Source organism: Neolamprologus brichardi, chromosome 12, assembly GCF_056152115.1.
Source record: "Neolamprologus brichardi isolate AB-2024 chromosome 12, ASM5615211v1, whole genome shotgun sequence".
In the NCBI taxonomy this organism is placed as follows: domain Eukaryota; kingdom Metazoa; phylum Chordata; class Actinopteri; order Cichliformes; family Cichlidae; genus Neolamprologus; species Neolamprologus brichardi.
The window spans coordinates 4,265,407-4,293,046 of NC_142115.1; the positions used below are offsets into that span (position 1 = coordinate 4,265,407).

Consider the following 27,640-nt stretch of genomic DNA (forward strand, 5'->3'; position numbering starts at 1 on the left):
TTTCTTGAAATTTTTAGGTAAACACTCATATATTGGCTGTACAATACATACTGACCATCGGCTATATTGTTATTGTTATAATAAATGTTGCTATTTTGCAGTTATGCATTCCTGTTTTGATTTTGATTCCAGCATGTTTCAATATTGGGATGAGGCACCAAAAGACTGAAAAGTTATATAATGCTAAAAAACTTTCACTTACAGTGCAGATACAACTACATAATTTCCAGTTAGAAAAGTGACAATGCGCCTTAAACTTGCATTCTTTCTAAGCAGCAGGACAACAGGAGGAAAATCCTCTACAAAAATGGTTGTATTGAGGTTTTGCAGACGTGTGTGTGTGTGTGTGTGTGTGTGTGTGTGTGTGTGTGTGTGTGTGTGTGTGTGAGAGAGAGAGAGAGAGAGAGAGAGAGAGAGAGAGAGAGAGAGGATTAAGGAATGAGGGGGGTCACTAAGGAGCTACTAATCCAAAAATGTCTAACTATAAAATGTTTTATTTAAAGAAACAAATTATATTGAGTGAACTGTGATTGACAAACACAGGGTTTTGTGGGGAAAAGTGAGAAAAAGTATTCATATGTATATAAAGTAAATAAAGAAATTCATGTGACTGAATGGTTGTCATTGTAAGCCCATCACAGACTAGAGTCACCAATATTACAGGTTAACCCCGTATCACCGCAACATCGGCACTTCATGGTTCCACTGGTCAGTTCCACAGAGAGAGGTAGAGGAAGCAGCGTTAAACATCGTAGAAGGTAGCTCTGCTTACCAGTGAACAAACACCGCTACGCCTACCAGTACCCACCCAGCGGATATATGTGCGCAGTACGTCACTGTGCTATCTTGGAAAATGAACAGGCTGTAAACTTTCAGAGGAAGTGGATTACGCAGAGAAGAAAACAGCGATGCCTGAGTCAGGAGAAGAAAGACTAGGATGCAAAAATATGAAATGCTGGGTTATCTTCTTAAGTGTACTCTTAATTATTGCTGTAATTATAATTGGTGTAATTTCCGGATTATGTTTTTATACCCCGTCGCGCAAGGACCCTGATTGCACGTTCTCAAAAGCTGCAGTGGCCGCAGACTCCGGGAAATGTTCAGAGATTGGACGGTGAGTAACATTTCAAACCTCTGACACATTTTTGCTTCCACGTTACGCATAATATTATGCACTGTTCTAAATGCAAACTTTAGCGCTAAAACATCTGTGCGAATGGCGTAACCTGCGTCATGATAATGGATTTATGTTTTTTCTATATCTATTTACAAGATAACTACTCATAACTACATTCTAATTTCACCTTCTTTACAAAACCAATATGCCATTTCATAAAAGGCAAAATTCAGTGTGATGTGCATATCACAGGTCAATGCAAAATCTTCACACCATTTCCCTATTTATGAGACAATCTACCAGACATGTGTGAGTGCACGCCTGCAATCTTTCTGTCTGCAAACACAATAGCAATAGTTTTGAATGAATTATGAGTTGTAAGGCTGCACAGTGTGGTATTATTAAAATTTATTAAAAATTTCCATCCTTCCATTATTGTTCAAAAATGGAGAAATAGCCTTATAACTAAGAAACCATTATTCTTACAAGTTTGGTGTATTGTCAACAGTGTTGGTCAAGTTACTTGAAAAAAGTAATTAGTAAATAATTACTGATTACACTGGGATAACCTTTAGCACTACTCTCCCTGAATGGCTGACTTGGTCCAAAAAAAACATGTTGGAGGATGTATTTACGATCAGAATGCTCTCTGCAGTAGTGACATCATGTAGTATGAGCAGATGTTGTTCTCCACATGTCCCACAGGGCTTCTTCAGAGTGCAATTTTCTGGGGAATGTCCTCTCCCACATTTCCAACATCATTTTTTTTCTTTTATCCAGGTGGCTCTGGCAGTACAGGTGAGTGTGGCAAAGTCAGCATAGGCACTGAGGTAGTGAAGGGCTTGAAATGATCCCTCTTCTTCAAGTGTGGTACAGTGGCAGGGCTAGGAGAAAGATAAGAGTGCTTCGATGCCTGCTGACTGCCAAGTAGAACAGTAGGAGGTTTGACTCTCTGTTGTTTCACTGCTTTCCGATGCTTATACTCAGTATGTGCTGGTGCAGCTGGGAAGGGGCCTGCGATGTGTGAATGTGGTTAGACAGCACTCAGTTTAGAGTCAGTGCTTGTGAGAATAGGTGTGATTGGGTGAATGTGGCATGCTGTGTAGAGCGCTTTGAGTACTCCGGGAGAGTAGAAAAGCGCTATATAAGAATCAGTCCATAACACCATTTAATGCAAGCTGGAAATCTGTCGCTAGCTCCATGCTCTACTGTTTCTCCATCGCCGTGATGTTTTCCATCACTCCTTTCGCTAAAGGCTCAAGCAAGTTAGCACTGGGACGCCCAGTTCTTCCCAATCCCTCATTCACAAACGCAGCAGGAAGCTTCCTACCAGCGAACTGCCAGTTTCTCAGCAAAGACAAAAAAAGAAAAAAAAAGGCACAGAGTCGCCAGTTCTCCATCCCTCGGTAGCAAAATGTAGCATGCTTCGGCATCAAGTTGCCAGGTTCCCTGCCTCTCATCCCTCCTCAGCTAAACTCTGCAGCAAACCTCAGCACCGGGTTGCCAGGTTCTCAGCCACTCATCCCTCCAGTGCTAAACTCTGCAGCTAATGTCGTCACCGGGTTGCCAGGTTCCTCTATCCCTCATTCACAAAAGCAGCAACAAGCCCAGAGTAGATTAAGGTTTCACCTGAAGACAGTCTGGTCTGGCCGCTTCCATTCCATCGGGTCTCACATAGTCTGAGAACCTTGATGGTGTATCTTCTCATCTCACTGGCCACCTGCGCTGACTTGCCACTTTCATACAGGGTTCTGATGTTCCAGGTTCCTATTCTGGTCTTGGCCTTGGCCGTAAGAAGACTTGTTGGCGAGCTGGCTTCCTGAAGGCTTTCACCGGCATGCGTCATGAGCCCGACTGAAGAGGAGTCTTCCCGTCCAGGCAGTTTTGGGATGTACTTGTTGCAGTTTCTGTAGCATGACTTATTTTTAAAAGGTGGGTTTGCTAGCCCCATGCCCAGCCCTCCTCCTTTCTTATCCTGGACTTGGGACCAGCCAATGGTGGACTCTTCCACAAGATGTAGCAGCAAACCGTTCCGGCACCGAGATGCCAGTTTCTCTGCCATCTTTCCTGCCTTCGCAAAGCACTGGCGAACCTTCATGGCACTGTGATGCCAGGTTCTGTCCTCTATTGCTCCTTTTAAGACATCCAAATTGCGCTGTGCACATAATTCTTCATGGCGTCCCTTCACTTCTCATGTGCTTTCACTAGCATCACCTAGCATCCACCCTCGACACAATCAGTCAAGACCTCTCTCTAAGCCAACTCACGGTTCTCACTATGTCTAAACGGCTTATCATCACCCATGAAGTTCAGTGGTCTCGCACTCTGCTCTCTGATGATTTTGGGGGTTATTATTATAGAAAATTATTTTCCCCTAATCAGTCTTTCAATTCATCAACCCTTCCCAAGCTGCTGCCGTCACTTCTGTTCGTTTCAGAAATCAGCATAGTAGTTATCGCTACCTTATTAGAAGTAATTAACCTGCGCACAGGTGTTTAATTCGAGTGCCACTGCAGTCAGCTGTTGAGTGCACCAACCAAATATCATCGATCAGGTTTGCCCTGCTCAACACTCGCTCAATCACAAACAAATCGTTTATTTTAAATGATCTTTTTATAAAGGAATCTCTCAACTTCATGTGTTTAACTGAGACGTGGCAACAAAACATGGATTATATACATCTGAAGGAAATTTGAAAATCATCGGAACTCCACGTCTTTCGGGACGTGGCGGAGGACTCGCTGTTGTGCACCAGGACAGATTCACATGCAGACTGATGAATTCAGATTCCTTCACTTCATTTGAGCTGCAAATGATTAAGGTTGGCTCTTTGCAAACCTTTTATTGTATTTTAATCTACCGACCCCCTGGACCTGCCGGAGTCTTTCTAACTGAATCTAACGACCTCCTGTCATCCATTATTAAATTGGAAAAGGTTGTAATGTTGGGAGATTTTAACCTTCATATTGATGGTGCATCCTGTAACATGGCTGCTGACTTCATGACTATCACAGAGTCTTTTAACTTTAAGCAGCATGTTTCTGGTCCCACAGATATAAAGGGTCACACATTGGATCTTGTTTTCTCCTTGGGTTTAAATGACATTTGTGTGGAAGATGTCCATGTGAGTGACCATAGCTGCATTTATTTTAACTTGTTTTATTTGCTCCCAAAATAATGATTGAAAGGTGAATTATAAACCAGAACGCTACCAAAAGGTTCTCTGGCATGTTTAACGCTGAAATTTGAATTTATTTATTTAAAAGGGACAGTGCAGTTAAACATAGTTCAAGTGCAAGACATGAGACTGATGTACCGCACATAGGTTTATAGCTACTGCTAATTTTCAACAATTGTCCCTTGTTGGGCTTACAATCTAAATAAATACATATTACAATAAAACATACATTTTCATAAAACCAAATTACATCATAAATACAATTACAATTAGACAATAATTTAAAATAAAATTAAAATCATCAGATAAAATGACTACAACTTTGGTTTCCCTTTAACCAAACTTTAACCTTCAATGTAAAGGATCTAATGTCTGTAATCAATTTGATATCGGTTGGAAGTGTGTTCCACAGATGGCAGGCCTTTATAGAAAAAGCTGACTGACCGATTGTAGATCTGCGATATAATATCTTGCAGTTGCCGTTCACCTTACTCCTAGTAACACGATTACTGTCTTGTATTGTCTGCCTGTCTATTGAGACACTCTGGGGCCATCCTATTTATACATTTAAAAACTAATTTAAGATAACACCAATGATTAAAATTCTTAAAACTAAGTAAGTTATAATTCTGTAAAATGTGACAGTGATGCCACCGAACCGATTTTTTATCCATTATTTTTAAAGATTGGTTATATAAGGACACCACAGGCTGAATTGTAGATGGTGCTGCTTGGGTCCAAACTGTCATACAATATGAAAAATGTGAAAATATCATAGAATGCATAAATAACTGAGCTGCTGAACTGGGTATATAGTGCCGAATTAACTTAAAACAATTCAGATTAGCCTTGACCGTCTTAGAGATCTTCTTTACATGCGTGTCACATTTAAGATGTGAATCTAAAATTATTCCTAAAAACTTAAAATCTTTGACCTCCTTTATTTCTTCGTTCCCTAGGTTGATTTTAAAATCATCAGATGAATTTTGTTTCCTAATCGAAAAACACATAGAAACAGTTTTTTTTAAAATTCAATACAAGATGATTTTGTTCCAGCCATTTTTGGACACCATTTAGATGTACCGTTAAGGTGTCTGCTGCTTCACCAGGTGACTTAGCTGGTACGTGTATAACTGCATACATAGCAATGGGCCAAGAACAGATCATTGGGGAATACCGATTCTGTTTTCCAACATGGAAATATATGTTCAATGAATCATATAATGACTTATAATGATTTGGACTCTCTTGTCTCATCTTTTAATAATCAGTGTAATTCTATTTTAGACATGGTGGCACCTCTGAAAAAAGTACTGTGCTATGTTTGAAATCTCGTCCTTGGATAAATGAAAACATTCGTAATTTCAGGAGATATCGTCGCAAGCTAGAACGTTTGTGGAAGGCTTCCAAGCTTTAGGTTTATAGGTTACACCTTAAAGAATCTATCCTCTTACTAAATGATGTGGAAAAATGCCAGAACAGAGTATTTTTCACACCTCATAGCTTCTAAAAAGAAAGAACCTAAATTCTTGTTTAAAACAATTAAGAGTATTGTTTCTCCTGATGCTCCTTGAGCACCAGTTCACTCAACCTCTGAATGCAATGAGTTTATGAACTATTTCACAAATAAGGTCACTGCCATCAGGTCAAATATCTCTCCATCATCTTCTCAATATCAAACTTACAATTTCCTCTCCTTTGATACTTGGTCCTCTTTTACTCCTGTTACATTACAAGACATCAGAGTCCTGCTTTGTCATATAAACCAGACTTCAAGCCCCCTTGATGTCCTTCCATCTTCACTTTTCACTAGTGTGTTTGATTCCATTGGCCCCTGTATTGTGGAAATGATCAATATTTCTCTTCATACTGGCTCAGTTCCCAGCTTCTTTCAACAAGCTGTTGTTGAGCCAATATTAAAGAAACCTCAGCTGGATCCATGTCTTCCTAACAGTTATAGGCCAATATCCAAATTGCCTTTTATATCGAAGATATAAGCCCAGCTAGCGAAATGTATCTCACTAGTTAGTGGGGAGTTTGGTGAGTAGGGTGTCCACATGAGGCCCACACCTCAACTCTGACGATGAGGGGCCCTCCATTGTACTCAGCATTCCCACCAGAGTTCCAACTGCGGTAGCAAAGTCTTCAAACCCTTGATAACCTCCGGCCCTGACTGCTGGGGCATTCAAAATGTCTTCAGTTCTCCCTGCACTAGCTGCCTTGGCTGTCCATACCTCTATGTGAGGTCTTGCGTGGCACTTGTGTATGGGGTCTGACTGTTGACATACCTCTTCGCCACTTCAAGTGCAGAGAGGAATGTGAGATGGTCAAGCAGGATCTGATACTTACAGTCTTCACTAGTAAGCTGTCCAGACCCTTTAGAGCATAAGAAAATCACTTTCTTTCCCTGAACTGTATACAGTCAGTTTAGGTTTAGGAATGCCAAATGATGAAGCAATTGCCATTTCCATCATAATGGGCTGATGAGAGCTGTCTACTGGGTGAGGTGTTGGATAATAATGCTGAACATGGGGTGTTCTAGGATAACGCACAGGTGGATATGGTGGTGGAGCAGACTGCCAGTTCCTGGGAAGTGCATCATACTGTCATGTGAAGGCTGTGTGCAGGCAGGAAAATGCAGACTCACGGAAACGAAACGTGAACTCAAAACAGCTTGCTGAACTCAAAACGGTAACAAAACTAGGAATACAAAATAAGCTTACACAGACAGAACACACAGCAAGATGAGGGTAGATCACGACACCGACAAACTGAAACACAGGGCTTAAATACATAGAGGGAGCAATCAGGGAATGAGCGACAGGAGGGAGACACAGCTGGGGCAAATCAGGCCTAACGAGACAAAGGAAGCACAACCAGACACATTTACATGAGACACGGACTTTCAAAGTAAAACAGGAAACATAACACAGACTGAACTTACAGACACAGACTCACAGGCAGGCACTACAACAGAGGGAACAGAGACGTGGGACCAGGGCAGACACAGACACTGACTGGACATGGGGATATAGCAGACAGGGGAGACAGCAACTAAGGATTACAGAGAGACATAAACCATAAGACAGAACTCTAACAAAGAAACCAAAAACTAGAAATGATAAATAACATAATAAACTCAAAACCCTGGATCAACGACCCAGGCACATACTGCACATACTGCTGCTCTGGTGGGGCATGCTCAGGCTGTAAAGGTGTGGTAGGGGGCACTGGCTGAGGCACATGTGGTTCTGGCTGCATTGAAGCAGGAGGTACAGGCTGCTTTGGCAACGGAGGCAAGCAGGCTGGAGGAGCTGTGGATGCGGAGGCCGGTATAGGCATGGCTTCTGAAGCAGGTTGTGTGTTTGATGCAGCAGTGTCAACCTGCACTTGAGGAGCAGGGACTTGTGTGGAGTGTGTAGAGCCTGCTGCTGAATGGTACGTGCAGCTCTTGGACTGGGAGGCCGAACAGGGTAACCCAGTTCAAAATGGGGGACGCTACTGTAATGTGGCTGAAATGCGGCATAGTGGTATGAAGGGTGAGGCAGATGTGCACTCTGTGGATACGAAGGCAATCTGACCCTGTCCATTTCCACTTCAAGTTCTTTCATCTGCTGGCTTATTGTTCATCTATCCTATCCTATTCATCTATCTAGCCATCTATCCTCTGGACTTGCCGTACCATAACGAATAGCTGCAGGGTAGCAAGGGGAACACACAGGGCTGAGTGGTGCAGAATAAGTTAGTCTCGGTGGTGATGCTGGTCTTACTGTGGGGCTATAAAGACGGTGAGCTGGGTAGGTGAGTTCGAAGTCCTCCAGATGTCCAGAAAAGCATTGCACCCTGCTGGGATGGGGACTCAGTGCAGGCTGGTCATTGTTAATGTCATGGTCCTGGGTCGTTGACCCAGTGTTTTGAGTTTATTGTTATTATTTTCCAGTTTCTGCTGTTTTGTATTTGTTCTTATGGTTTGAGTTGTGTGTTTAGTGTTTCTATCATCCCTACCTGTGTCCTTCCTCTGTGTTCTGTTCGTATCCCCGAGTTGGTGTTGTGAAACAGTCTGTGAGTTTCCTGTTTTACTTTGTAGGTTTGTGTCTCGTTATGCCCATTAGTTCCAGCTGTGTCCCCTCCTGTGTGCCATTTCCTGATTACCTGGTGTGTGTATTTATACTGCGTGTCTGCCTGTGCTCCTCGTCTCGTCGTCTGCATTTCTCTGCATAATTTTGGTATGTCTCCCTGTCTCTCTGTTCCTCGCTTTGTGTCCTCTGTTTGTGTTAGTTTCACCAGTTCAGTTTCTGTTTAGTTCTGCCCTCACCTTGGATTTTTCACCTTAAATAAATCTCCACCTGCATCTCCACTGCCATCTGCATCTTGGGTCCTCTTTCATTCCACCACACGACTGCTGCCCAGCCGTGACAGTACGACGAGAACACTATGGATCTAGCGGATTGACCCGGTGAGAGCGATCTGACACGCATTCTTCGCCTGGTGGATTGGGTGTCCCACACTTCCAACACAAGGGCGAGGGTTGTCGGGATAAATGCTATAGTCAAAGGCGCTTGCAAAGAAAGTTACTTGAAGACGTTTCACCTCTCATCCGAGAAGCTTCTTCTTCAGACACCAGCGAGGGAGGATAAGAAGGACAGACGCAACAACATTGTCATCCCCTATGTAGCCGGTGTATCAGAAAAACTCAGGAGGGTTTTCTCCAAGCATGACATCCCGGTGCATTTCAGACCCAGCAACACACTCAGACAAAAACTGGCTCACCCGAAAGACAAAACGCCAAAACACAGACTTAACAATTTGGTATATGCCGTACAGTGCAGCGAGGAATGCCCAGACCTCTACATCGGAGAGACCAAACAGCCACTTCACAAGCGCATGGCACAACATAGAAGAGCAACTTCCACAGGACAAGACTCAGCTGTCCATCTGCATCTAAAGGTCAAAGGTCACTCTTTCGAGGATGCCAATGTTCACATTTTGGACAGAGAGGACAGATGGTTTGAAAGAGGAGTGAAAGAAGCATCTATGTCCACTGTGAGCGACCATCTTTGAACAGAGGCGGTGGTTTACGACACCAACTCTCTGCCATCTATAATCCAGTTTTGAGTTCCCTCCCCAGACGCCTTAACGCCCACTCACATCCTGGGCCATCTGACCTCAGGAATTCGCATGATAAGGTGGGGCCAGGTTTCACAATGAACTCACCCGAAACTCTGGCTGATTGGGACCCACACCCAGTTTCACACTTTGGCTCAGGCGATTAGAGGATCATCGGGGGGTCCTTTTGTCCCTCTGTGGGAGAATACTCCCACTATTTTTCTGATTCTTTCATTTCTTTTTTTAATTACTCAGCTTTTTCTAAGTTAAATTCAGGTAACTTAAACCTAGTAATCTTCAGACTTATTTTACCTCTTTTTGCTACAGCTTTCAATATTTTTCTCAGTTTATTTTTTTGAAACACTATTTAACCATTTTACTGTTTTATTTATTTGCTAACACAATGCGACTGTCTTTTCTGCTTCTTTGGATACAAACTTTAACACATAGGGATTAAATCCACAGAGCACTCCTTTCACTTTTAAATTCCTGTTTAATTAATTAATTGTTTAAATTTCTTTTCTACTGAAACTGAACACTCAAAGTGCTTAGCTCCGTCAGAGAGCTTTGTGGTCAGCTTCACAATCTGTCCAGCATCAAACCCTATGCAAAAAATCTTGGTGTGATATTTGACATATTTGTATTATTGTAAGGAGACCTTGAGGATCTTAAAGGCGCCTACAAATACAATGTATTTATAGTCAGCTACCTACTCATGCGTAACACAAGCAATGAGACACAATGTGCATTTATGATGGTCAAGTCCAGAGGGGCGCCTCTCAGACCTCCTACCATATCCTGTCTGGAATTGACTGTGGCTACAGTAGTCATTAGGATGGATAGTGTCCTGAGAAGAGAGCTACAACTGAGCCTTGCAGAATCAGTTTTTGGACAGACAGTACGGTGGTGCTCCAGTATCTCCGGAATGAGACCACATGTTTTTGTACATTTGTGGCAAACAGAGTTGCAGCTCTGATGTGGAACAGTGCAAACACATCAGCACAGACAAGAATCCAGCTGACTGCGCCTCGAGAGAGCAAAGAGTAGATGAATTTATGAAGAACACAACGTGGGTGTCTGGGCCAGATTTTCTTCGCAGTCCAGTAGAGTTTTTGCCTAACATGCCATTGAATTATTCAGAAATCACTCCTGTCAATCCTGAGATCTAGAGAGTCACAGTAAACAAGATAAAGGTGTAAGAAAATGTTGCTCTATTCAAGAGACTGATAAACTACCTCTCCTCATGGATAAAGTTGAAAAGAGCAGTAGTGTGGCTTCTGAAACTTAAAGCCTTACTTTGGAGTCTCTGTCAAAAACATAAAGAGCTATATATAGCCAGTGTGGACAATAGCCTAGACAATGATTGACAGCTGATACAAAGTCAGATTGACAGTTTCAAGACAAGCTTTAAGGCTACACAAATTTCAGTGGAAGACCTGGATCAAGCAGAGCTTGACATAATCAGATTTTGTCAAAAGGAGAAATTCTCAAAGGTTTCAGCTCAACACAAGGGACAAAGTATGAAGCGCACTAGCCACTTATACAAACCCAACCCCGTACTACAAGAGGATCTGTTGAGAGTTGGTGGAAGGCTGACTTGGGCAGCTATGCCAGAAATTGCTATGCAGCCTATTATCTTGTCTAGAGACTTTCACATTTCTGATTTAGTCATCCAACAGATACATGAAGAAACTGGGCATGGAGGGCGCAATCACATGATCTCTGAATTGCGACAGAAGTTTTGGATCCCAAGCACCAACACAGCCATTAAAAAGATCATCGCAAAGTGTGTGACATGTCGTCGCTTACATGGGAAAGTTGGAAAACAACTGATGGTTGATCTTCCACAAAAGCGAGTGTTGCCAGATGATCCACCCTTTTACCCAGGTTGGTGTAGACTACTTCGGCCCATTCGAAGTAAGATGTGGAAGAACCATCTTAAAAAGATGGCATTATAGTCACTTGTTTAGCAATTCATGCAGTGCACACAGAGCTCACCTAATCATTAGACACGGAACTCATGGATTATGGGAAACATCTCCAAAACAGCCGGGGTGGTGGTCCCCATCTTTAAGAAGGGGGACCGGAGGGTGTGTTCCAACTACAGGGGGATCACACTCCTCAGCCTCCCCGGGAAAGTCTATGCCAGGGTGCTGGAAAGGAGAGTTCGTCCGCTAGTCGAACCTCGGATACAGGAGGAACAATGCGGTTTTCGTCCTGGTCGCAGAACACTGGACCAGCTCTTCATCCTCTCGAGGATACTTGAGGGTGCATGGGAGTTTGCCCAACCAGTCTACATGTGTTTTGTGGACTTGGAGAAGGCATTCGACCGTGTCCCTCGGGGTGTCCTGTGGCAGGTGTTGCGGGAGTATGGGGTATCTGGCCCATTGCTACGGGCCATTCGATCCCTATACAACCGTTGCAAGAGCTTGGTTCGCAAGCAAGTCGGACTCGTTCCCGGTGGGTGATGGGCTCCGCCAGGGCTGCCCTTTGTCTCCGGTTCTGTTCATAATTTTTATGGACAGGATTTCTAGGCGCAGCCAAGTGGCGGAGGGCTTTCGCTTTGGTGGCCTCAGAATCTCATCTCTGATTTTTGCGGATGATGTGGTTCTGTTGGCTTCATCGGGTGAGGGCCTCCAGCTCGCACTGGAGCGGTTCGCAGCCAAGTGTGAAGCAGCGGGAATGAGGATCAGCACCTCCAAATCTGAGGCCATGGTTCTCAGCTGGAAAAGGGTGGAGTGCCCACTCCGGGTCGGGGATGAGTTCCTGCCCCAAGTGGAGGAGTTCAAGTATCTCGGGGTCTTGTTCGCGAGTGATGGGAGAAGGGAGCCGGAGATCGACAGACGGATTGGGGCTGCAGCTGCAGTAATGCAGACGCTGCACCGGTCCATCGTGGTGAAGAGGGAGCTGAGTGTAAAAGCGAAGCTCTCAATTTACCGGTTGATCTACGTCCCTACCCTCACCTATGGCCACGAGCTGTGGGTAGTGACCGAAAGAACGAGATCGCGGATACAAGCGGCGGAAATGAGCTTCCTCCGAAGGGTGGCTGGCCTCTCCCTTAGAGATAGGGTGAGAAGTTCGGCCATCCGGGAGGGGCTCAGAGTAGAGCCGCTGCTGCTCCACATCGAAAGGAGCCAGCTGAGGTGGTTTGGACATCTGACAAGGATGCCCCCTGGGCGCCTCCTGGGTGAGGTGTTCCAGGCATGTCCCACCGGGAGGAGGCCCCGGGGCAGACCCAGGACACGCTGGAGAGATTATATCTCTCGGCTGGCCTGGGAACGCCTTGGTGTACCCCCGGATAAGCTGGAGGAGGTGGCTGGGGAGAGGGAGGTCTGGGCCTCTTTGCTTAGGCTGCTGCCCCCGCGACCTGGCCTCGGATAAAGCGGATGAAGATGGATGGATGGATGGATCTCCAAAACAGTTCCAGACAAGAAGGGTCTCGTCCACCGAGTCCCCGCCAAGACTAATGTTTTGGCTGACCGGCAGACCCATGACCAAGATTTGTCTGCTTGTGGAATCTGAAAGGGCAAGTGGTAAAGACTAAGCCCCAACAATGAGCCAACAATGAGCAATGAGATTCATATTATGTTTGTAAAGTTAAAAAAAATGTGGCAACTGTTCTCAGGCAATACATTGCTAGAACAATTAGGGGCCGGTAATGTAGCTGCCAAGCGTCTGCTTTATATTTTAATTTACGATGGAGTTCATGTTTGTTTTATAAATCATAGATTTGCTACATAAGTCATCTAGTCAGGATTAATAAATTTGAACATTTGTAAGGTAATGACATGTCACTGTTTGGGATTAGAATCTAAAAGGTGTCTACCACTTGAAGTATGTAAGTGCAATAGCAGCATTTGTAATTGGAAAGAGGAGGAGCATGGACAGAGAGGTTCGGAGTCTCACAGTTTTCTGACCATGTGCAAAGGTAGTTCTGGACAAATGCTCATTCTTTGGAACTTTTCATGCTTATTTAGGAGGGAGTTCATTGTTACTTCTTCAGTTTGTAATAAATAAACAATGTTCAAATCATAATTCAACTGGAAGCATTTCTTTTGGAAACCAGGAACACACATCAGCCATAGACTATTTTTTTGAACGTGGACTATTGGAAATTACCCTACAGTCCTGATGCTAGACTCCCCACAGAAACCCAAAAAAGTGGTTTATAGATTTCAAGATCCTGCTGTTTGTCTGCAAACAGTCAGGTCACTTTTATCGCGGGACGTGATTGAGATTAAAATTCAATGAACTGTGCATCCCTAGCACATGCAGCAACAACAAAGACAACACATCATCATGTTATTCAGTCATGGCAATTTATTGTGGGACATCACAAATTTAATAAAGATTAAAATTAAATTAATTGTGCACCCCTAACACTAATGATAACAATAACACTAAAGTGATAACAATGAACTGTTTCAGGGACATTCTTCAGAAAGGCGGCTCTGCAGTAGATGCTGCCATTGCTGCGCTGCTGTGCACCTCCATCATCAACCCACAGAGTTCGGGGATCGGAGGCGGGCTCATATTCACTGTGATGGACAGCTCCGGTAACAAGACACCCTCCCTCCTCTTTGCTCAGCCCTGCTGGTGATTAACGTAATAATATGTCACATTTTCAAAGGTAAAGTGAAAATCATCACCTCCAGAGAGACTGTCCCCAAAAACGTGACCTCTGACCTCCTTAAGTTGTGTCCTAACACCACAGAGTGGACCGTGGAGTGGACGCAAGGTGGGCTGTTTTTCTGCCATAATGCTAATATTTATAATATAATAGTCTAATCTGCTCTTGGACTCACCTTTATGCCACAGCTCATTTATTCGGTACAGGTGACTGCTAATGCACACTGTGAGTCATTCCTCATTCCTTAAGAAAGCAAAACTGGGATACTAAAAAAAAAAAAGGAAAAAGAGATAAAGGAAACCACCGGAGGGTTTGGCTGTCGGCAGTTATGTCCTATATGACACTATCAGAATAATCTAGCATAAACACCATGAAACACATGCTCCTTAGTTTCAGAGACAGCCAGAGAGATTGAAGTAGTCAGGTTTTTCTCCAAACAGGTCTTAACAGGTCTTGCTCCAAACAGGTCTTAACAGGTCTTTCTCCAAATCATGCACAAGATGTAACACAAAAGTTTTAAAGGGGTAGTCAGTTGTCTGTAGAGGTATTTTTAAAATTCTGCACCTTAGTCTGCAAGACAAACTCAAGATATGAAGGATCATACCTACTTTTTATCATCTGAGATGGGGTTCTTGTTGCCAAAGAAGTGAAGGAAAGAGACAGCATGACTGGTATCTAATTAAAATGTCACCCTCCTCCTCACCTCAAACCTCATCTCCTGAACTAAAGTCAGGACTCTAACACACTAAGGAGTGCATAAAGACTATTATTTAATTACTGTAAGCAGACTGGACAATCAGCACTTCCAACTCCAGGCAGTCAACAGCGAACCAGCTAAACAACAGCAACAACTGGTTATAAGCTAACATTAAAGCAGGCTTGAGTTTCCTAAAAATCACATTTTCCTTCTGATAAAAAGTTCAATTACGTTGTAATTTTGTATGAGAATTTATGAAAGCTCTGGACGTCCTAAACAACTCACCTCAGTATCATTATTGTATGGAAGCGAGCTTCACACACTCACACACACACACACACACACTTAAACTAAGACAAAACACTAAGATACTAAGGACAGGACTCTTAGATGAGACAGAGACAGACTGGACACAAAGGAAACATCATCAAACTCAAAAGAACAAGAAAATAATTTACTCAGGAACAAAAATATATTTAAATACTAGGTCAAAAAAACAAAACAAACAAAACAAACAAAACAAAACCACACATACAAACATTTTTGTTTGCCAAAGGATTCTAGCTGCTCCACAGTCCTGGGTCCTTTTTGGCATATCTTCCGTTTCATGCACCCAGTGTTTTTTCTTTGAACTGCAGGCAGGACATTTTAAAACCCAGGTACTTCTACTGTGAAGCCATGCTATTGTAATAGATGCAGTATGCCACTTAGCTTGGTCTTGCTGATGTCAACTTGATGGAAGCATAAATTGCTCTAAGACCTGTGTACACCTTTCAGCGCTGATGTTGCATTGCCAGATGTGCAAGCAGCCAATTCCATAGGTAATAATGTAATCCCATAACTTCAAAGGTTTTGAATTGAGTATTGATAATGTGGTGGTGTGAAGTCAGATAACCAGTAAAGGTAACAAAATGGTGTTGACAACGCCACCTGGGGAGGGAGTTACACCCCAGGAGAGATTACAGTAACTAGTGCAAATCTTGTACTAGTTACAGAAGCCCACAGGCTCGTTATTAACAAGCAGAGGTAAGGCAAGTAAAAAAAATGTATTAGACAAAACTACTAAAAGCTGCAAAACCAGAGAACCTCTTAAGTAGCAGGGCTGACAACACAAAAACCGTTAATCAAAACACTTTATTAACAAACATTAATTAAAAGGACAAGGTTTGCTGCAACAGTGCTATCCTTGTTGAAATAGCAGGTCAGTAATTGGGGAGGCAACCTACAGGGAGGAGTGCCCAAGGATGCCACCAGTTACTCACCAGTGTAGTCTCACTGCATTCCTAGCTTCATACCTATTTCCTAGTGTGTATGTACACGCACATGCATCAGGTGGGATTGCAACAAGCTGCCGTGCCTCCACTAAAGCAAAAAAACCAAAACAAAACCTATAAATCAAAACATAAAATATCAAACAACTCAGTAAATGATATATAAACGAAACAAGAACAAATACGAGACAACAAGAAAAAACAAGATACAACTCCTTTTAAAAACATGTTTAAAATATAACAAACAATCAAGAGTAAAATACCATAAAACAAGGAACAAGTGAATGCCAGTTTATAAATTACAGCAAAACAACAACAAGGCTACAACAAGACAGCAGCAGTGAGTAGGCCTGCAACAAAACAGGGGAAACAGTCATTCAGGGTCCACCCTACTACATGCCAAACTGTAGATAACCCACGATAATCCTACTTACAACCCTTTAGCAGTTATACAGAGTAAGCAATTTCCAGGGGAACTGAATCCAGTCTGAAATACTTAACAGCCTGTGATCACCTTGAATGGGAATGAATGTAAGTTGCTAGAACTCAAGAGTGGACCACAGCTGTTCCTTATAACCAACCTCTGATAAACAGCTAAGGGAAGGGTGAATGTTCATGCTGCGTTCACAGACACCATGTATGTAATTTCCAGGGTGGTTGAGGGGGTTATGACCCCCCCCCAATAATCAGACCCCCCCAATATAACCCCCCCAATATAAAGATAAAGGATTCAGAAAGTTTATTCATGCAGGCACATATGACAGAGAATATGCATCTTCTTTTTGTTTTCATATTTTAATTTATATTTAATTGTGTTGTGGTTTGCAGTGTTTTGTGTTGTTTCACTTCAAATTTGTTTAAAAGGAAAAAGCTGAAAATTTAAATAGTTAAAAGTTGAAATGTGAATAGTTGATTTTTGTATTATATGATTTATTTATTACATTTTATGTGGAGTGAATAAATAAAAGTATATTTACGGTGGCCCCTACAGACAAAGCACATACAAACTCCAAAACACGTAAAAACTCAGAAGCACATAAAAACTGAAAACACGTACAAAACACAACAGAAATGCTCCAGGATGCTAGGGGGCAGTGTTGAGCTTTTGTTACCTAGTGGCTACACAAGCCAGCAAGTACCAACGACCGGATTTGGTGTGTGGTAGTAACAGGTAAATGAACATTTTTTTTTAATTATTTGACTATATATGAATGCTTGTGTATAAATACACAAACAATACACACATGCTTTCAATTGTGTAATTTAAGTGATCTAGTAGCTCTGTTTTGGAAGTTCAGTTAACGCTAGAAATGTGTTTTGGAGTTTGTACGTGTTTTGTCTCTAGGGGCCACCGCATATATTTATATATAAAAATATATAAATAAAACCACTTTTTTTTACATTAGTAATTCCTTTTGTGCATAAATTTATATTATTGTTAATAATAAATTAATTAAAGCAACAAAACAACCTGAAGAGCCGGCTCTTTTTAGTGAGCCGAACCGAAAGAGCCGGTTCTCTAAAAAGAGCCGGAAATCCCATCACTATTTTTAAGTGAACTTTGGCCCAGAGAAGACAGCAGCACTTCTGGATCATGTTCATGTGTGGCTTTCTTTTTTTCATGATAGAGTTTCAATTTGTGGATGGCACACTGAACCACGAAAAACTAAGTACATGTTTACTGTTGTGGAGAGGTGGTCAGGGGGTGTTATGACTAAAATGCAACAGTGGCACCTAGGGGAATTTCACCCCTAGGAAACATAAAGAGAGTGTTTTCAGACTAAACAAAAGAATTACATAGGTTTGAAGATACACTGCTGAGGCAAATTGGTTCCAAAATTAAAATACCATTATTAAATACATTTGCTAAAAGACAAAAAAGGATTAATAAGCAATTGCAGCCCAGAGCACAATGAAATTTGACTGTGGCACGGCCTCAATAGGTTAGGCTAAAGTGTCCTACTATATTACTTTTCCACCAAATTATGTGTGTGTTTTAACAACAAAGAGAAATATAATATTAATGATTTTTAAACTTAAAATAACCCCTAACCACACGGAAAGACCATCTCTGAATCGAGGAGGGGGCCAAAGGGTATAAGATTGGGAAAACCTGCAGTCAGCTGAGACTGAAGAAGTCACTTGGATGAGTGACAAAACTGAAAACGCTACGTCCAGATGAACAGAATCAACTTAACCACACAGCTTTTTACATACTCGAAATAGAATTTAGTCTGCATAATACTACAAATTTTGGTATCTCTCCTATACTAAGTAAATTAAGATCAGTATTGCTGATACCAAGACTTTTAACCTATAAAGGGAACTTATGTAGGGGAGAGCAATGTGTCATGATTTTTGAGCTGATTTATTGCACATTTGCCAAATTCGACCTGTCCAGGGTGCATCCCGCTTCTGACCCTAAGACAGCTGGGATAGGCTCCAGCCGCCCCCGCAACCCTGAATTGTGATGGAGAAAGTACGAATGGATGGACAGTGGGACACATACTGGACTTTGAACATAGAAGAGAATTCTAATCCAATCCAACTGCGTTAGGATCGATTCGATACCGATACCTGTGATGGTATTGATACTATCGATATTTGCAGAGAATACATAAAGCCTTCGTACAGTAAAATATATAATCATCACATTAAACGTTTTCTAAGAGAAAGATCAGTTTCTGAATGGGCTGTTCAACAATAGACAGCTTGCCAGGATGCTGTCCCATCTTTCCCATTTTCTGGTTTCCAGAAAATATAAATTCTACCCCAGGACGAATCTTAACTTTCCTCACAAGAACATCTTAATCAGTCATTGTTTCTGCTTTGGCTAATTTCTACTGAAGCTGGAAATCTTGTGAAATGCTGAAGTGGGGCCAGAGACACAGGTTACTGTGGATGCACATGTCCCTGTCCCTTTTGTTGCTGTCAGCAGAGTACAAATGACCTTCCTGCATTGCTTCCTGATCGTCTATAGTGTGTTGACTTTGAAGCAAAGCTGTAGATCCATATATAGAATGAGCATAGTCTCTGTTAAGAAGCGTCTTTATACAGCAATAAGAAATGGAGTGTGTGAGAAAGATGGATCAAGAAAAGAAAGGGGCTACAGACACCTTTTATTAATGGGGCCCAGAATTCTGTGCTACACCCCTGCACACAGGCTGCATAAACAGTAAGAAAAGTATGTATAAGATATACTAAATTCAATTCAATTCAATTCAATTTTATTTATATAGCGCCAAATCACAACAAAAGTCGCCTCAAGGTGCTTTATAGATACAGAGAAAAACCCAACAATCATATGACCACCTATGAGCAGCACTTTGGCGACAGTGGGAAGGAAAAACAGGAACAGGAACCTTTTAACAGGAAGAAACCTCCGGCAGAACCAGGCTCAGGGAGGGGCGGCCATCTGCTGCGACCGGTTGGGGTGAGAGAAGGAAGACAGGATAAAAGACATGCTGTGGAAGAGAGACAGAGGTTAATAACAGATATGATTCAACACAGAGAGGTCTGTTAATACATAGAGAGCGAGAAAGGTGACTGGAAAGGAAAAACTCAATGCATCATGGGAATCCCCCGGCAGCCTACATCTATTGCAGCATAACTAAGGGAGGATTCAGGGTCACCTGGTCCAGCCCTAACTATATGCTTTAGCAAAAAGGAAAGTTTTAAGCCTAATCTTAAAAGTAGAGATAGTGTCTGTCTCCCGAATCCAAACTGGAAGCTGGTTCCACAGAAGAGGGGCCTGAAAACTGAAGGCTCTGCCTCCCATTCTACTTTTAAATACTCTAGGAACAACAAGTAGGCCTGCAGAGCGCTTCTATAAGCCAGAAATAGTGTAAATATGCAAATATAGTGAAATAATCTAAAACGCAAAATGTTATCTCCAACATAATTAGTTACAAATGCACACTTAAAAAGTACAGCGTTTCTGTTACAAGAATTTATTTACAGAATCCACCAGGTGTATATACAGGAAGTGCAGGGCAGTGCTATATACAACAAAGTGAGGGATGGGGCTCCAGGGAAATCCAAAGGGGGAAATCACTCGTTCTCCAACTCTTCACACTGACAACCACAGATCCACTCCTCACACTCGACACAAAGATTCACACAGGGAAGGTATCCAGGAGGTCTGTAGACGAGGAAACGAGAATTAATTACAAAGTTCACTATAGACTCTTGACTTAGCTGTGCTGTAGTTTCGACTCTCACTGACGCATGGCAGACAACGATCCAGCGAAGACCAGCGGTCTCGTCCTGGCTTAAATGCCGATCACCTTGATGGGCATCAGGTGTGTTTCCCTTCCGTGGGCGTGGGCATGGGCAGAGGGCGTGAACCCACAATGAGTTCCGCCCTGGCGACAGAGAGGAGGAGAGAGAGAAAGATAGAAATAGCCGATCAGTGTCTCGCTGATCCCCCAGGCCGTGACAGTTTCCCTCTGAAAATGGAGCAGAATATACTATTTTAAAGAGCACCAAATTATAACAAATATCATCTCAGATCATTAAAGGTCAGGACCTTACAGTTTACTCAAAACATGAGAAAATGTATGAGTTACTTTCCAGCACTGACTATCCATTATCTGTCTAACCAGATAGCAGATGGATTGGGGTTCCTGGGGAAATTCGAGGTTATGAAGCAGCACACCGGCTTTATGGGAAGTTGCCGTGGGCCGACCTCTTTCAGCCGACCATCAAATTAGCCAGAGAAGGATTCCCTATTCCTTACTACCAAGGTCATTACATCCCACGCATTAATAATACGTCAATAAGGTATGAAATACACAATGTGATTTCAAAAATACGAAGAGCAAACAATTAATGGTTCAGCTTTATTTCACTGTCTTTGTGTTTTAGGGAGTTATATTTAGATAAAAATGGGAACCTGCTTAAGACCGGTGATACTGTGAAATTTGAGAAACTGGCTGACACTTTGGAGATGATCGCAAACGAGGGACCAGATGTGTTTTACAACGGAACAATAGCAAAGAATTTAATCAGTGACATTCAGGATGCAGGTATTATCAGACAGGAGTCGTCCTGCTCTCTTTTCTGACTGTTTTCTATGTTTGCCAGGCACAATGATCTAATTACAAATTTAAAAAATCGATTGGTTTTTGAAAAATCTATCATGATCTCTCACAGGCCACACTGTGATCTGTCTGGATCCATTCAAACTCTTAATAATGAGATGTATTGTGTTCATTTTGGCTCAACAGAATCATTTGTTTCACTGTTTTTGCTCAGGAGGAAAACTCACACTGGAGGACTTGGCTTCGTATCAAGCTAATGTGACTGATGCGTGGAATATTTCTTTGGGAGAGTACCGGATGCACTTCCCTCCGCCCCCTTCAGGAGGAGCCATCCTCAGCTTCATCCTCAACATCATGAAAGGTTTTGTTGCTTCTAGCATGTAGAGTTTGATTCATATAAAAAAAAAAAAGATCCTTATCAATCGTTACAAATGTGATACACTAAGAAATGATGTTTTAAATAAAATAAATAAAAATTATTTATATTTTCAGGATACAAAATGAATTCAGAACCTAATGCAACTGATGAAAAGATTTTGTTTTATCACCGTTATATTGAAGCTTTAAAATTTGCCAATGGATTAAAGAAATATATCAAAGATCCAAACTTCAGCTCAGATAAAGTAAGTATCTTAAAATCCTACAGATTTGCACCTGCTTTGTTGCATATAGTATGATTCTAAGTGATGAAACGGGTAAAAGTAGCAATACCACATCACAAAACACAAAATATATAGTGTCAAATATTTAAAAGGGAATGCGTTGGTTTTAATATGATTATAATAGCAAATTATATATAGCAAATTTTACTTATAATTATAAATGTACCTATTTACTTTATAATTATCAGTATATATGAAAAATCGAGCTGCATCCCCTCTCCTCCAGGCAGAGGTGGGAAGTAGTGAAGTACAAATACTTAATACTGTACTTAAGCAGAATTTTCAGGTGTCTGTACTTTGAGTATTTATAAATTTTTACTTTTACTCCCTACGTTTTTAAACAAACATCTGTTCTTTCTACTCCTCTACTCCTTTCAACATAAGCTCGTTACTTTTGCTTTAACGCATTTGAGAGAAGTTATTATTTCATCGATGCAAGCCTTTATACATCAAACCGATTTGAGTCGAAACATAACACATGAAAGGCAATTATATTCATCCAATAATCACCAGCAGCTGTGCAACATTTCTATCAGCTCAACAAACACACAAATTGTTTCTGTGCACTTTGTCTCACGGTGTCAGGTCAAGGCTGCTGTTAACTTCACTCAGATTCACTTTTTAACACTAGTTACTTCTACTTGCCACCTCTGCCTCCAGGCCCCGGCGTGTCACTAAAAAGGGGGGACATGATGAAAATAATGAGTCTCTGCTCTGCCTGAACCCTCTGCTCCACCCCTCGCCTGCAGCTCATCCACAAACCACACCACAGTCAGTTTATGCACATTGATAATGAGTTGTGGTGTGAAGTTTTTTTGTAATATCTCTGAGCTTTGCACAGTTGGACTTTGGGTTAATTTGCTGGGGTGAGATTGTGACTTTGTGTTAACAAAGTGCTTTTATATAGGTGCTCACCTTTGTTAATGATCAGTTAATCAAGGGGATTTCATTATCAGTACCTGGCTACTACTTTCCCTTAAAGTTCTTATAGAAGCACTAACGGTGTACTTAGTATTTTACAGGTCTGCATAGAGTACTGTGAAAAAATTCTTTGAGTGTCAGCTTTTCCCAGTAACTCTGCATTTCCATTTCATTGTAATTCTGAGCAGTGATGTAGCTTTGGAAACATATAAGTATAAATAAAACATTTTAAAAGCACATAAACCTAAATTGGTTTAATATTTGTTTCTAAGTATGTTAGTGTGTATGTATTATTATTATTATTATTTTAGTATTTGTCAATTTTGTTCACATAGATGACAAAGCATTTCAGAGAACATATCTTGGCCAGTCACATGTGGAGCTTCATCACTAACCAGAATCATAACCCCTAGTGTTAATTACACCTTCACCTCATATCTGGACAGCATCAGTACCACACATTGGTCTGTGCTGGTTGAAGATGCTCCTGCTGTGTCTGTCACCAAAATTCTGTTACACAATTTGGCTGTAATTTTTCTTGATATCACTGAATTTTCTGTAATCTGCTTATTACTTAGTTATTTAGTAATTCTCAGTATTTCACACAGATGGCAAAGAATTTGACAGAGGATCGCTTTGCAGACAACATACGGAGTTTGATCAGCAGCGACAAGACTCATGATCCCCAGTATTACGGCGACACCCCGTGTCCTGACAGCATCGGCACCACACATTTATCTGTGCTGGCTGAAGATGGATCTGCTGTGTCTGTCACCAGCACTATCAACGACGAGTCAGTACCTGCATCATTCTGTTTCACATATGTGTGTGTATATATATCTATATATGTGTGTGTATATTTTTTTCTGTCTTGAAACTGAAGATTTAAGACATTATGGAGGAACTTATTTTTAGACTATTTCTCTACTACAAAGAGTTTGTTGGTGCTGTAATAACTTTAATATTTTTTGTTTACAGATTTGGCTCCAAGGTCCTCTCTCCAAGCACTGGAATCATTCTCAACAACCAGCTGTTTGACTTCTGTAATAGAGCTAATAGCTTCTCTCCTGGTAAGAGATCAGCAGGATACTTTTTACATTTATTTTTTATGAAATGCAAGTAATCAGACGAGGAAGGTGGATTATTTAAAAGAGTTTAATGTTTTTTCTGAAATTATTTTCCTGACAGGACATATTTCTTTAAGTAATTTCTAAAAATAGCAAAATAGTACCATTGCAGAAATTAGAAAATGGCATTTCATAATTTATTGTGACGCATCAATCGGACCTTTGATTAAAACAACAATCAAACAAAACTGAAGCACATCATGTAAATTTTACACAGGATCAACATACACTAGAAAAATATGAGAAAATAATATGCATTAATTTTTATGGACTATGCTGTCCTCGCCCTGAGTCTCTTAGTTTCACCAGCTAGACAGCGAGATAACGATGCTCCAATAACCAGACTTTTTTCCTTTTTGCGCTGATTTATTGAAGAATGGCCTCTGACCATTGCCTTCTCTTTGACCATCGTAAAACTGAAAGTACAAAATACTGTATTAGCTAACCAACATTGTAAACTAGCTTGTTACACTCTTACTGCAAGTTAACAAGATAAAACTTTCAAATGTACAAATTATCGAACCATTTTTACACAAAACAAAAGATAATAATTATTGTAATGTTACTCATACTTACAGACATATCTTGTCCAAGGCAACAACATTTTAAGGTCCGTATCAGCTTAGAACAATAACATTACGGTATCACTTTCCGCCATCTTTTATTTCTTCTTCACGTTCTCATTTTTCCTTTCCCAAAGTAACCGAACCCATATTACAAAGCAGCCACTAGAGGGAGCTCTAGGGCAGTTTACAACTATAATATCCCATTTAAGTTATAAAAGGCAGAACATGGACTATGATACAAATTTACTAATATTAACAAATTTTTGTACTAAATGTATCCACAGTGATCCAACAGTGTGCTATAATTTATATACAAAGTCCTAACCAGTTTACTTTTGTAAAAACCAGCATTACAAACTTTTTTTTTTTTTTTACAAACTTCCACATAGATTAATGTTTGAATGCTGCTAACACACTGACAGGCTTGATACAGATTCAGTAGAGAGAACTCACTTGCACTTTCATCATTTGTTGATAAGCACGGGCAGAGGCACTTCTAAATTTGTTTGTAGGGCATAAACAAAATACTGCATAAAAATACAGTCACTGATTTGTGTGTGAAACATTTGTATGAATGATTTATGCACAAATATGTGTGTACAGACTGATTTCTGTTTTCTAGTTTTGTTCTACCATTCAAGGGCTTTGTTGTATTTCTCAGGGGAGCAGCCTCCCTCCAATACAGCCCCATCTGTGCTGAAGTCTCCATCAAAGACGCTGGTGATTGGAGGGTCTGGTGCTGAAATGATTCCACCGGCAGTGGCCTCGGTACGTATGCATGGTACACACACACAAGTGCCATTACATATTAAATAAAAGAAATTGATGCAGACTGATGCCTGTATTTGCTGTTAATGCTTACATCATAGTAAAAAGATTCTTCGCTCTAATTTATCCTGTAATCATCACTTTCTCATCTTATAATTTTTTTTACTCTTCAAGGCGGTCATGAACCACCTTTGGTTTGGAAAGAGCCTTAAGGAGGCAATTGATACTCCTGTTCTTTTTGTCAACTGTCAAAGTGAAGTAAAACTTGAATCTAAGCTTGAAAAGGTAATATATTAAATGTATTCAAATGATAAACTAAGAAATTCTACAGCTTTTTCTTCCATCTGAGTCTCTCTCCTCTTTGCCCTGCAGGATGTAGTTGATGGTCTTGAAGCTAAGGGACATAAAATAACACAATTCTACAACACAGTTAACGCTGTGGAAAAGGCGGGCAGCTGTATATCTGCATGGTCTGATGAAAGGAAAAAAGGTGAACCAGCTGGTTACTGAGACCAAGAGTCAGTGATGTTAGTTATACAGCATGGTCTTAAGGTTATGGACACTGCTGTAGCTACAACATTGGACAATCTATATTCATCTGTTACCTGATAGATCATTCATGCTTTACACATGTGTCTAAAAAAGTTTGTAATATTGAAAACATAATGCAACAATCAGATTATTTAAATCCATGGTTTTATGCAAAATAGCGCAAAGACAGCATTGTAAAAAAACCAAATGTTTGTTGAAAATTATTTAGGGATTGCTATTGATATCAGGGTTTTGTTGTTGTTGTTGTTTTATTTTTAACAATCAATATGTCCTTTTAAATATTTGTTCATTTTGGGTTTTGATACACATAGAATAGACTAAAAAAGAAAACAGCTTTCAGGTTGAAATGTGAAGCCCATGACTATGTTTCTTCAACCTGCATTCTTTCTAAGCAGCAGGTCAGCAGGTTGAGACTGACTGAAGAAATCTGAAAAAGAGCTACAGCCTTCATGCTCCATTCCACCAGTAAACAATTCCTATTTTCAAGTCTCATCAAATTCATGTTTATTTTGTAAATTTTAGCCCACTGGATTGTCCAGAAGGGAGATAAACTAGGGCTGCCCTAAAGTGTACCCTAAGTTATCAATTGATTTGTAGTTCAAAACAACAACAACAACAACAAAAAATACCTACAGCATAACCTGTAGTTACTGTTACAGGCATGTCAGCATCAACAAAACTAGATCTCATAGACTGTTAGAGCCAAATAGAAAGGTCAGTTTTTAATCTGAATATTACTAGCTACATTTAAATGCATTTTATTTATTTTTTTAATTCAGTTTGCATATTAAGATTTTTTGCTTAGTTCATTCTATTGTTTTGCTGTTATAAAATGTGGGTAATTAACCAAAACTGCAATTCTGCTGATGTGGTCAGGGTAAAAGTTAAAAGTTAATCAGACAAGTAGTTTGTGAAGCAACAGTGTTTTTTCATTGTTGTTTAATGTGTTTTACTGATAGGACTAGACAACCTGGTCTTGAACTGGATACGTTTTATTTTGAAACTGTCAATTTTGTGTACAATAAATTCTTTTCCTCAGTGTTTAATGTCAGAAACTTTATATTTCAAATGTTGCATGAAAACACTGAGTAGTCTTGTCCAGTGCATTAAAGCACTGTCTGTGACTGTGTTTATGTTACGCCCCAGTCTAGGGGTACAGGAACGCAACATAAGTTTGAAAAGATTGCCCCGCCCTGGTCCCCAAAACCATACACAGAGGGAAAACCAATTTCTTAGTGAACGGTGGTTTATTTTTCTACACTGCAAAATGAAGCTCCGGGGTGAACAAAGGCCAAAATAACAAACAAAACCAGCTAAGTCAGGAGGAGGTGCTATCTAAAACCCTATGTGAAATCAAAACGAAAGACAAGCGCTACATCTAACTCCCTAACTGAGATAAACAGGAGAAAACAGTGCAAGGGAAAACAATAAGGCAGCTCACCCTTTCTGTTCCAGTGCTATTTACAATGAAAACTAATGTACACACTATATGCAGAACTCAGAAAGTCACAAATGTCACAGGTTTTGGAGGCCAGGGTCAGGTCTGCTGCTGCTGTCAGTGGCTGCCCCGGGACAACTGCTGGTGAGGGATTTTGAATGACACCACATGACCAGGGGACCAATCAGCAGCCGTCAGCTCATCCACTCAGGGACCTGCAAAGACTTAAAGACACAGACAAAGAAAGAGCCACCAAAACAGGTTATGGCCAGGGCCATAACAGTTTCCTATCGTCAACCTGCAATCCACAGCCACGACACTCTCTCCACATTGCACCATAGCCTCCGTTAAACGTCCTGACACCCTTTTCCCACCTAATGCTTTCACCCATGAGCATGTTCAGAGACAAATGAGAAGACTCCACTTAGGCAAGTCTGCTGAACCAGATGGGGTGAGTCCCCGTGTCCTCTAGGCCTGTGCCCCGAAGCTTTGTGGAGACTTTCATAAACTCTTCATGAAGAACCTGAGTCTGCAGAGGGTCCCAGTGCTGTGGAAGACATCATGC

The 27,640-nt window shown here is 41.1% G+C and overlaps 1 protein-coding gene and 1 long non-coding RNA gene across 2 annotated transcripts; one reads left to right on the top strand and one right to left on the bottom strand.

The window, feature by feature from the left end:
- Positions 1-868: 868 nt before the first annotated feature.
- On the top strand, positions 869-26,672 carry LOC102791394 (glutathione hydrolase 5 proenzyme-like). Its single transcript, XM_087848915.1, has 12 exons — positions 869-1,114; positions 13,830-13,957; positions 14,032-14,139; positions 20,604-20,781; positions 20,866-21,026; positions 21,256-21,402; positions 21,534-21,664; positions 23,233-23,417; positions 23,603-23,694; positions 24,979-25,085; positions 25,260-25,370; positions 25,458-26,672. Exons 1-12 carry the CDS (start codon positions 909-911, stop codon positions 25,593-25,595), a joined length of 1,692 nt encoding a protein of 563 aa, XP_087705041.1. The 5' UTR covers positions 869-908; the 3' UTR covers positions 25,596-26,672.
- LOC148100137 (uncharacterized) lies at positions 19,773-24,416 on the bottom strand. The gene is made up of 3 exons (XR_015719829.1): positions 24,328-24,416; positions 20,225-20,447; positions 19,773-20,140 (listed from the first exon to the last, which is right to left on the bottom strand). It is a non-coding gene; the product is annotated as an uncharacterized LOC148100137 (long non-coding RNA).
- Positions 26,673-27,640: the final 968 nt, after the last annotated feature.

What these genes read in the sequence shown, in the direction of transcription:
- LOC102791394 (XM_087848915.1), top strand. Translation starts at nt 909, where the DNA reads ATGCCTGAGTCAGGAGAAGAAAGACTAGGATGCAAAAATATGAAATGC. An exon ending in CAGTGACATTCAGGATGCAG is followed by an intron (nt 21,027 to 21,255) that starts GTATTATCAGAC and finishes GTTTTTGCTCAG; the next exon opens with GAGGAAAACTCACACTGGAG. An exon ending in CAAACTTCAGCTCAGATAAA is followed by an intron (nt 21,665 to 23,232) that starts GTAAGTATCTTA and finishes TATTTCACACAG; the next exon opens with ATGGCAAAGAATTTGACAGA.